The sequence below is a fragment of the Piliocolobus tephrosceles genome, chromosome 1, assembly GCF_002776525.5.
Source record: "Piliocolobus tephrosceles isolate RC106 chromosome 1, ASM277652v3, whole genome shotgun sequence".
Lineage (NCBI taxonomy): Eukaryota > Metazoa > Chordata > Mammalia > Primates > Cercopithecidae > Piliocolobus > Piliocolobus tephrosceles.
This window is the reverse complement of record NC_045434.1, coordinates 94213024-94224329: the sequence shown is the minus strand read 5'-3', so window position 1 is coordinate 94224329 and position 11306 is coordinate 94213024. Positions and strand designations below refer to the sequence as shown.

At 47.5% G+C, this 11306-nt stretch overlaps 1 protein-coding gene across 2 annotated transcripts; it reads left to right on the top strand.

The window, feature by feature from the left end:
• The first annotated feature begins 3935 nt into the window (after positions 1 to 3935).
• GPATCH4 (G-patch domain containing 4) lies at positions 3936 to 11179 on the top strand. 2 transcript variants are annotated; one of them, XM_023214063.1, is made up of 8 exons: positions 3936 to 4019; positions 6309 to 6420; positions 6881 to 6954; positions 7056 to 7148; positions 7254 to 7340; positions 9175 to 9266; positions 9522 to 9572; positions 9820 to 11179. In XM_023214063.1, the coding sequence occupies exons 2-8, from the start codon at positions 6342 to 6344 to the stop codon at positions 10670 to 10672; spliced, it is 1329 nt and encodes a 442-aa protein (XP_023069831.1). In that variant the 5' UTR covers positions 3936 to 4019; positions 6309 to 6341; the 3' UTR covers positions 10673 to 11179. The 2 variants fall into 2 exon arrangements, with proteins under 2 accessions (XP_023069831.1, XP_023069830.1); XM_023214062.1 differs by having other exon boundaries at positions 3954 to 4019; positions 6287 to 6420.
• The last annotated feature ends 127 nt before the right edge of the window (positions 11180 to 11306 follow it).

Genomic DNA, 11306 nt, shown 5'->3' with positions numbered 1-11306 from the left:
AATGTGGTTTTGAAGCTTCAATGTATAAAGCTTGCACTTCTTTTGTTAAATTTATTCCTGGCCAGGCGCGGTGGCTCAAGCCTGTATCCCAGCACTTTGGGAGGCCGAGACGGGCGGATCACGAGGTCAGGAGATCGAGACCATCCTGGCTAACACGGTGAAACCCCGTCTCTACTAAAAACTACAAAAAAAACTAGCCGGGCGAGGTAGCGGCGCCTGTAGTCCCAGCTACCCGGGAGGCTGAGGCAGGAGAATGGCGTGAACCTGGGAGGCGGAGCTTGCAGTGAGCTGAAAAAAAAAAAAAAATTTATTCCTAAGTATTTTATTACTTTTGATCCTATTGCCTATGAATTTTTAACATATAGGTTCTTACTGTAGGTAACATTTTGTATCTTCTTTTTTCATTTCAATTATATCACAGACATGTACCCAAGCTATTAAGAATTCTTCGGCTGGGCATGGTGGCTCCGCCTTTAATCCCAGTACTTTGGGAGGCCAAGGCAGGCAGATCATGAAGTCAAGAGATCGAGACCATCCTGGCCAACATGGTGAAACCCCATTTCTACTAAAAATACAAAAATTAGCTGGGCGTGGTGGCGTGCACTTGTAATCCCAGCTACTCAGGTGGCTGAGGCAGAATTGCTTGAACCCAGGAGCTGGAGGTTGCAGTGAACCAAGATCATGCCACTGCACTCCAGCCTGGCGACAGAGAGAGACTATGTCTAAAAAAAAAAAAAGGAAAAAAAAGAATTCTTCAACATCATTGTTGAAGGCTACACATTAGTCCATTGTATGTTTACACTGTAATTTATTTAGCCTTTCTCCTGTTGTGAGATATTTTGATTCTTTCCAATTTTTCCATTTTATAAATAACACTGTAATAAATATTTCTATGCATCTTGTTATCTGATTTCAGGCCATTTCTTTTTTTTTTTTTTTTTTTTTTTGAGACGGGGTCTCGCTCTGTCGCCCAGGCTGAAGTGCAGTGGCCGGATCTCAGCTCACTGCAAGCTCCGTCTCCTGGGTTCACGCCATTCTCCTGCCTCAGCCTCCCGAGTAGCTGGGACTACAGGCGCCCGCCATCTCGCCCGGCTAGTTTTTTGTATTTTAGTAGAGACGGGGGTTCACCATGTTAGCCAGGATGGTCTCGATCTCCTGACCTTGTGATCCGCCTGTCTCGGCCTCCCAAAGTGCTGGGATTACAGGCTTGAGCCACCACGCCCGGCCTTTCAGGCCATTTCAAGTATTCATGCATTCTTTTTCTCTCATAAAGGCCTTTATTTCTACCCTTGTGAGGATGTATGAGACCCCATTAAACTGCGAACTCCTTGAGACCCATTTCTCTTGCGATCCCTCATAGCCCCCAGGGACAGGCTGCAGCCTCAATGACTTCTTCAAGAAGTTCCCAGGGGTCTTAGACTAGGTCAGATGCTTCTTATCTTATCCCCATAGCACTGTGTCCTGACCTTGCCACAACTCTCATTACTCAATGATATAAATGCCTGATAATTAGTTTAAACCCCCACAAGATCATGAGGCCTGACAGGACAAGAGATGGACCTTTTTATACCTCTAGCCCTTAGTATATAGGAGACCTTTAATAAATATTTATTGAATGAGTAAGTCAGACAGAACAGTGAGCTCAAAGACTTAGGCCAGACTAGGAATCTTGATTCAAAGAGTTATGGTCACTAAGTTTTCAGAGTGGCTGGCAAAGTGTGTCATGCAAAAACTCTAGGTTGGAAAGGGTCCTTGAGGATTCTTAATTAAATCTCATTAAGAATTTTAAAACTTCTTATATATTTCATATATATAAGTATATATTTCATGTATATGTTTCATATATACATACATATACACATATATGAAATACTCTACATAACAATTTTGTATGTAACACACACACACATATATTTTAGATAGAAGGGGTAGAAGAAATGGAGAGGTGGGGTGTGGGAGGTGGAAACTGAAGCCCTGTCTGTGGAATTTTCTCAGTGGCTGCAGGATGCTACAATGAAACTCAAGTTTGCCCTGGCATAGTGGCATGCACCTGTACTCCCAGCAACTTGGGAGGCTGAGGCAGGAGGATCATTTGAGCCCAGGAGTCCAGGGGCAGCCTGGGAAACACAGGGAAACCCCATCTAAAAAAAAAAAATTGTTCAAGGTCACATAATGAGTGGCAGAATGGGAAAAGGAGTCAGATCTGACTCCTCCACAAAATGTTCCTCTGTTGAATTCACCTCGAAGGAATGCCTTTGAAGCATCTCACATCCCTTCTGCAAGTGTCTAAAATTCCAGTAATTAAGATCCATCGTTTAAAGTATTATCCCCATGTAGCATGTGTTGAAAGTAAAATTAATTTTATGGAAAAAAATTATGGGGATGAATGGGTATGAGATACAGAGCAATTATGACAAGGCTTTCCTGTGAAATGGCGATTTTTCTGTTTGGCAGTTTCTAGGGGGCGCTAAGTGAACGGAAATACCGATATGGGGAGGCAGAAAGGGATGCTTTTCTCGGGTTTTAGTTCTTGGGTGGCTCAGTGAGGCAAAGGAACAGCTTGCAGGGGTAGGGGCATGTGCAGTCCCTCTTGCTGACTTGTTTGCAATATCTTCTTTCTCTCCTCTGCTCAATAGATCCTCATACCCATAAGGCAAGTCCAAACTCCTCAGCCTGGCATGCATTCTGGGATCCTGCATCTTTTTTTTTTTTTTCTGGCTCACTGCAACCTCCGCCCTCCCCACCCCCCACCGCTGGCTGAAGGGATCCTCCCACCTCAGACTCTGGGACCCACAGTTGTGCACCACCATGCTCGGCCTTTTTTTTTTTTTTTGGTATTTTTAGTACAGTCGGTGCCTCGCCATGTTGCCCAGGCTGGTCTCGAACTTCTGGGCTCAAGCTATCTGCCTGTCTTGGCCTCCTAAAGTGCTGGGATTACAGGCATGAGCCACCGCGTCTCACCCATCCTGTATCTTTCTCCAAGTTCCACTGGCCATGTCCTCCATCCGATCCCACCCAAAGTCCCAACTTTCCCAGGCTAGACTAGGTGTTCCCCGAAATCAAGACCTGTGTCTTAAGCATCCTTGTATCCCCCAGTATCAAAGGGACAAGTTCTGGTACACAGTGGTGAGTCAAAAAGTGTTTAATGAGGCTGGTCATGGTGGCTTACCCTTGTAATCCCAACACTTTGGGAAACCGAGGCGTGCGTATCACTTGAGGCCAGAAGTTGGAGACCAGCCTGGACAACATGGCAAGTCCCCTTCTCTACAAAACATACAAAAATTAGCCAGGCGTGGTTGTGCATGTCTGTGGTCCCAGCTACTCACGAGGCTGAGATGGGAGGATCACTTGAGCCCAGGAGGCGGACGTTGCAGTGAGCCGAGATCGACCACTGCACTCAAGTCTGGGCGACTGAGTGAGACCCTGTCTCAGGAAAAATAAAAAATAAAAAAATATTTATTTATAAATAATTTAAAAATAATAATAAATAAAGTGCTTGATGAACATACTGAGATGTCTAGTCTCTAGGCTTTTATAAATAACTGTTCCTGTGAAGGCTGAGTATTCATGAGTATTCAACCCTGCAAAATCAGGACACAGCTATCACCCATTCTGCCTCCACGAATTTCTCAGGCTACTCTCAATGCTTTCCTCGAGTTTTTCTTCCTCGTATTTGTGCCCTGGACTAGCTCAGTGTAGGACACATAGCGTCCTTGGCATCCTGAGAGGGCCAGTTAGTACTGAAGTCCCTTGGCTGCTCAAGGATTGCAGGGATGAGGCAAGTGGAACAGCCTCGGAACCTCCGAAAATGGGCACACTTCAGGTCCCAGTTTCTATGGCAACCATGCCGGCAAATTGGCCTCCGCAATGGTTTCTCCTGGGAGGACCGTGATTTTGGTTCCAGCGGACGTCTCTATGGTTTCGACAGCCTAGAAGGAACAAAACGGCATTTCCGGGAAGATGGCGGCGCACAAGTCAGGTTTGGCACATGTTTCCAAGGAGAAGACCCCTCTTTGACGGTAAGGGGCTCCCTTCCCCCGAACGGTGGTAGTCGGAGCCCGAGCTTAGTAGCAAACGTGAGAGGAGCGGAGTATTTTTACCCAAGTGGCACTGCGGTAGGAGGGCTGGAATTTAGACCTCAAGAGGAAGGAAGCCTAGGGAAAGGGCAGCCGGCTCTTGAGGACAGCTCTAAGACTAGTGCACCTGGGGCCACTTCTGAAAACGCAGATTGACTGTAGAGGGGACAGTGCCCAAAGTGTGATCACAGGTTTCAGAAAGACTGGGGCGCACAGCTTCTGTCCAGGTATCCACTGAAAATCCGGTAAAGCCATTCCTAACTATGCCATTCAGTTCAACAAATAAGGACTGAATGCCTTCTAGAATTCTGGCGCCGCGTTACGTGCTCTGGAGTTGCGGAATAAAGCCGATCTCTTAACTTCCAGGGCATGTAGTTTTCAATTACTGCGACAAGGTTTAGGCTGTGGTCTTAACGGGAGAAAGCACAAAGAGCTATAAGAGACTGAAGAGTGTAGTGATGAAGAACATCAGTCCTTGGCCGGGCGCCTTGGCTCACACCTGTAATCCCAGCACTTTGGGAGGTCGAGGCGAGTGGTCAGGAGTTCGAGACCAGCCTGGCCAGTGTGGTGAAACCCGGTCTCTACTAAAAATACAAAAATTAGCTGGGCGTGGTGGCATGAGCCTTGTAGTCCCAGCTACTCGGGAGGCTGAGGCAGGAGAATCGCTTGACGCTGGGAGGCGGAGGTTGCAGTGAGCCAAGATTGTGCCATTGCACTCCAGCCTGGGCAACAAGAGCGAAACTCTGTCTCAAAAAAAAAAAAAGGACCACTTTGGAGTCAGGCGACTCGGGCTCATTCCAGCTCCATCATTTGCCATGTAACCTTAGGCAAGAAACCCAGGCCTTGTTTTCCTCTTTTGCAAAATAAGAATAACATCTATCTCATAGGACTATCAAGATTAAATGAGTTAAGCCCAGACAGTGGCTCATGCCTGTAATCCCAGCATTTTGGAAAGCAGAGGTGGGCAGATCGCATGAGCCCAAGAATTAGAGACCAGCCTGGGAAACATGGCAAAACCCTGTCTGTACAAAAAAAAAAAAAAAATACAAAAATTAGCCAGGCGTGGTGGCATGTGCCTGTGGTCCCAGCTACTCGAGAGGCTGAGGTGGGAGGATTGCTTGAGCCTGGGAGTTTGAGGCTGCAATGAGCCATGATCGTGCCACTGCACTCCACTCCATCCAGCCTGGGTGACAGAGCAACCCTGTCTCAAAAACAAAAAAAAAAAAAAAAAAAAGATTGAGTTAATATGACAGTATGTCAATATGTGTAATCCACCTGTTATGTATTAAGTGCTCAGTAAGAGTGCCCTTCCTAAGCTGGACACTTTCAAAAGGAGAACTCCAGCCAGACTGAAATACTGCAGTGGTGTGTGAGAAGTGTGTAGCCCCCACACCAAGAGGACAGTGTAAATGCTGAAGCATAAGTACAGGATATGGTCTCTACCAAGTACCATTATCTTATGACTCAGGTTAATAAGCACCTCATTAGCTTTATTTTTACAAGGTAATATATTTTGAGAGATACTATGTAGTGGTAAAGAGTATAGATTCTGCAGACAAGCTGCCTGGGCTTGAATTCTACATGTTAACCTGTGTGACCTTGAAGTTCCTTAACCTCTTTAGGCCTTTACTCGTTTGTAAAATAGGCTAATATTTCCCTGAATGGGCTGGGAAGATTAAATGAAATAATCTTTGTAAAGTCTCAGCACATCCTGGCATGTGGTGAGCACACCATAAATTTAGGTATCAGAATTGACACCATTCATCCTTGACTTCTCTATATGCTGGTCTTTCTGTAGCCAGATAGGGAGCTCCCCAAAGACCAGGCCACCTCCTTCCTCTCTCTCTCCCCAGGACTCAGGAAAGAGAATTCTTTTTTCTTTCTTTTTAATTTTTTATTTTTTTCTAGAGACAGTTTCACTATGTTGCCCACACTGGTCTGGAACTCCTGGGCTCAAGTGATCCTCCTACCTTGGCCTTCCAAAGTGCTGGGATTACAAATGTGAACCACTGCACCTGGCTGCTTTATCTTTTTATAAGAGGGGGTTCTTGCTATACTGCCCAGGCTGGACTCAAGCAATCCTGCCTCAGCCTCCCATGTAGCTGGGACTACAGGTGTGTGCCACTGCACCCAACTAGCAGAGAATTCTTAACAAGCAGTCAGGATGGAACTGATGGCTGTTTGGGCACTTTCTCCTTTCTTCTTAAAAGGATATCACCTCTTCTTCTCTAGTGAGAGTCTGAGGATAGAGACCTTTTTCTCACCATGAATGTCACCCCAGAGGTCAAGAGTCGTGGGATGAAGTTTGCTGAGGAGCAGTTGTTAAAGCATGGATGGACTCAAGGTGATCCCCATGGTGTCTCACATCCCCCAACTCCCTGCCTACCTTCTGCCCAGAGGAAAGGCATCATCCTGGATTACTGCCCTCCTTTATTTAAAGGAGGAAAAGCTAGTTTAAAGGGAAATTTGCAGAAGAAAATTTCTGACTTTCCCAGAAAAGGGAAGAAAGGAAGAAATTTGACCGTGGATAATGAAGAAGTTGTGGTTGGGAGGACCAGGGGAGAGAAGAAGAGACATGGCCTCTCTTCCAAAAGAATTATGAAGGAAGAGATAGTTCAGGCTGACACAAAGGCAGGGGACTATATGGAGTGGTACTAGAAAGAAAGGAGCTGGGAGGTCTTCTGAGAGGTAGAGTATACCCCAATGTCAGGTGTGTGCAATGGCAAGAGGCCTGTGGGGGGCGTGCCTTGTGAGGTCTCACAGCAGGCAGGAGAATAAGCCAAGTCGCTCACTGTCCTCTGCAGGCAAAGGCCTCGGCCGGAAGGAGAATGGTATCACCCAGGCCCTCAGGGTGACACTGAAGCAAGACACTCATGGGGTAAGACTGGGTGGACTGAGGAAGGTTAGCATGCATGGGAGAAGGGACCCTTGAGGGCAGGTGAGGCAGGCACTCAGAGCTCATACTTATTCCCCTGGCAGGTGGGACACGACCCTGCCAAGGAGTTCACAAACCACTGGTGGAATGAGCTCTTCAACAAGACTGCGGCCAACTTGGTAGTGGAAACTGGGCAGGTATGAGCTCTTGATAGATGGGCACATGAAACATAAGGCCTGGGACCTGTGGGGTAGGCAGTCATGGTATGTCACCCATTCACTGGTACTGATAATTCTCTACAGGATGGAGTACAGATAAGGAGCCTTTCTAAGGAGACCACCCGTTATAATCATCCCAAGCCCAACTTGCTGTATCAGAAGTTTGTGAAGGTATTAGAGACTGGGTAACAGCGTCCATCCTTTTTCTCTTCCCTGGTCTCCCTGGGGCCTGAACAGTTGCCTTGTATGCCTTATCAATTCTCAGGACTTTCCTAACATAGTGGGATCCTGTGACCAGCCTTGCTGTTGCTTATTTAGACTGCCCAGACCCTCAGCAGAAATTGAGATCTTCTGGTTCCATGAATCCTGCCATCTGTTAAGGGAGCAGCAATAGGGAGTGAGAGGTAGGGTACAGTCTCTTTAAGTCAGGAGCTGCCAAATTTTGGGGGGCCAGGGGACATCTAATTCAAAGGACTTAGAAGCCAGAGGAGGCTGGGCACGGTGGCTCATGCCTGTAATCCCAGCACTTTGGGAGGCTGAGGCGGGTGGATCATGAGGTCAGGAGATCGAGACCATCCTGGCTAGCATGATGAAAACCCGTCTCTATTAAAAAATACAGAAAAATTGCCTGGGTGTGGTGGCAGGCACCTGTAGTCTCAGCTACGCAGGAGGCTGAGGCAGGAGAATGGTGTGAACCCGGGAGGCGGAGGTTGCAGTGAGCCGAGATTGCGCCACTGCATTCCAGCCTGGGTGACAGAGCAAGACTCCATCTCAAAAAAAAAAAAAGAGAAGCCAGAGGAGACCTGAGAGATTATCTGGACCATCCCTGCTTTGCAGATGTGGCTAAAAGGGTGAAAAGTGGTTTGCTGAAGAGCCCATGGCTGGCTAGTAATGGCATTGGCAAACAGGACTGGAACCCAGGTCTTCAGGCCTCCACTTTCTACTGTGCCAATAGAAGGAAGCTAACATGTAATGGTCATTATGTGCTAAGGGCTATACATGTTACCTAGCAAATCTTTCCCATTTCTCTACATCTCTGTTACCATCTACTCCCCTACTTCAGGCCATCATCTCTTGCCTAATTTCTTTCTCCAGCAGCCTCCTAAGGACACCTCTAGTCTCACTCCCCTCCACAAAGCATCCAGAGTGTTCTAAAACATAAATGTCATCATGTCACTGGGTCTTCTTTGACCTAGGATGACACAATCCAGATTTATCAGACTGGCTTATATGGCCCTGCATGCCTGTTCCTGCCATCTGCAGCCTCATCTCTTTTCACTTTTCTCCAGGACCACTACACTTTAGCCTAACCATTAGCCTAACAGATTCCAATCTGTTTCTTTTCTTTGAAGGCACTACATTCTTCCATCTTCAGGTTATTGCACATGTTGCTCCCTCTGCTTGGGACATTCTTCTCCCTTTCCCCCTTCACCTGCTGAGTTTTTCTTATCCTCCAGAGCTCAGCTTATACATCAGTTACTTTTAGAAGTCATTCTCTGAAGTCTGAGTTGAGTACCCTTCCTCTATCACAGGCAACACTTCCATCATAATTGCCTATGTAGATTCCATCTGGGCTGGGCTCATCTCATTCTTATTCCACTCGGAATCCCCAACTCTGTGGCCCATAGTAGACTCTCAGTCTGATTAAATGAAGGTACTATGAACAGGTACTATGGTTGGGGTGGAGCGGGGCATCTTTACTGCCAGTCACTGGCACTTGTCCACTGTGAAGACCTGATGAACCAGAGCATTTCCTCTTCTTCTGCTCACCAGCCAGCTGTAGGCCAGAGAGGGCGAAGCTGCTGCACATCCCAGCAGCAGCAGCCCAACTCCTATCCAAGTTCAAGTATGCAGGATGGCATGCCTCCCTGTGGCTCCTCAAGGAGCAATGGTGGGGGCTGGCAAACTCCTGCTGGGAGCTATGAATTCTTAGGGGGCTTCCACAAGGGAATAGGGATGGTGGTGGTGTTGAGAAGGCCTTGTTCACCCCCGTGACCCCTCCTAGATGGCCACGTTGACTTCAAGTGGAGAGAAGCCACACAAAGACTTGGAGAGCTGCAGTGATGATGACAACCAGGGGCCCAAGTCCCCAGAGATGTGAGACTTCATTTTAGCTCTTGGGGAATGTGGGAGGAGATGTCCTTAGATGGTAAGAGAAAGGGCTAAGTCTAATGCTTGACTGGGGGCTTCTTGGTGGTGGGTGGAACTGTGTTGTACTAATCTTTGTATCCCTAGTACCTCAAAAAGTGCCAGGTCCTGAACAAGAACTCAGTGTTGAAGGAATGTTTTAGAAGGAGGAGAGGTCAAGCCTTTCTACCGGGTCTGTTTGTAACTGCCGATCTCCCCTAACAGTCTGACTGATGAGATGCTGCTCCAAGCCTGTGAAGGGCGAACAGCACACAAGTAAGTAGTGGTTAGCTCCTTGAGCTCCCTTCTTTTTGCTCCACCTTTGAGCATGGCCTGTGCCACCTCTTGGTTCTTTTTACCCCAGGGAAATGATTCCTATTACCTACCCATCTATTGCCTGAAGATAGGCAGCTCCCCACTCCTTCTCACTCCTTCTACCCTCCATCAACTTTCCCTGCAGGCTTAAGGACTAGGCCTATTTCCCCTGATACCCTTGCTCTGACTTGGACCCTGTCTGTTTCAGGGCTGCCCGTCTTGGGATCACGATGAAGGCCAAGCTTGCTCGCCTAGAGGCCCAGGAGCAGGCCTTCCTGGCTCGTCTCAAAGGCCAGGACCCTGGGGCCCCTCAACCACAGTCAGAGAGCAAGCCCCCCCAAAAAAAGAAAAAGAAAAGGAAGCAGAAAGAGGAGGAAGAAGCTACAGCATCTGAAAGGAATGATGCAGATGAAAAGCACCCAGAACACACTGAGCAGAACATCAGAAAAAGCAAGAAGAAGAAAAGGCGACATCAAGAAGGAAAGGTCTCAGATCAAAGGGAGGGTACAACTAAAGGGAATGAGGAGGAGGATGCCGCAGGAACAAGTGGGCTTGGGGAATTGAATAGCAGAGAGCAAGCCAATCAGTCCCTCAGGAAAGTGAAGAAAAAGAAGAGGTGGCACCATGAAGAGAAGATGGGGGTCTTGGAGGAAGGAGGAAAAGGCAAGGAGGCTGCAGGCAGTGTCAGGACAGAGGAGGTAGAGAGCAGAGGGTACGCTGACCCATGCAGCCAAAGAAAAAAGAGGCAGCAACAGGAGGAGGACTTGAACCTAGAAGATGGAGATGAGGAAACTGTTTTAGGTGGTGGAACCAGGGAAGCAGAGAGTAGAGCATGCAGTGATCGGAGAAGCAAGAAGAAAAGACAGCAGCATCAAGAGGAGGAGGACATCTTGGATGTAAAGGATGAGGAGGATGGCAGGGCTAGGGAAGCAGAGAGCGGAGCACACACTGGCTCAAGCAGCAGAGGTAAGAGGAAGAGGCAGCAGCGTACCAAGAAGGAAAGAGCTGAAATCAGCATCAGCCAGAAAGCCAAAAAGAAGAAACAGAAGAAGCGAGACTAAAGGTCTGGTCAAGGTGGGGCTCAATTAAGACTGATTTTCAGGAGTTGAAGCCTCGAAGACCAGGGTTGATGCAGGTCTGCAGGTCTTCTGCACCCCCACTCAATGAGGAGTCCCTCCCAGAAAGGAAACTGATCTCTGGGACGTCAGCTGCTGAGAGGAGCAAGTGGTAGTACCATCCCTTAGTTGAGGGAGTCAGCATAGTCCCCTTTGCAGCTTCTAACCCAGGATCATCAACTCAGATGCCTAGAGAAGCCAGGCAGCTAAAGGATAAGGAATGCTGGGGGCTGTGGGAACAGGAATGCAGATACCCTTTGAAGGAGCATTCCTGCTAAAATTAAAAGAAGCTGAAAATGTAGACCTATGTGAAGTGCTCTGATTTTTAAATATTGTGAAGGTTAAGAAAAACACAAATTTAGGTCTATGGGCTAGATTTAGCCCACAGTTGCCAGTTCCTAGCACTACCAAATGAATAATAAACATCAGCTTGGGCTCCTAGCCTAGAGATAACTGGCTAGGACTGACTGGCTCTCTGTTCCCAGCCTGGGAAGGTCCTGAACACAAATTAGAAGATACTTCTTGGAGGCCTTTGAGGAAATTCCTTCTGTTAACCTCCTTATAGTCTTGCTACACTGAT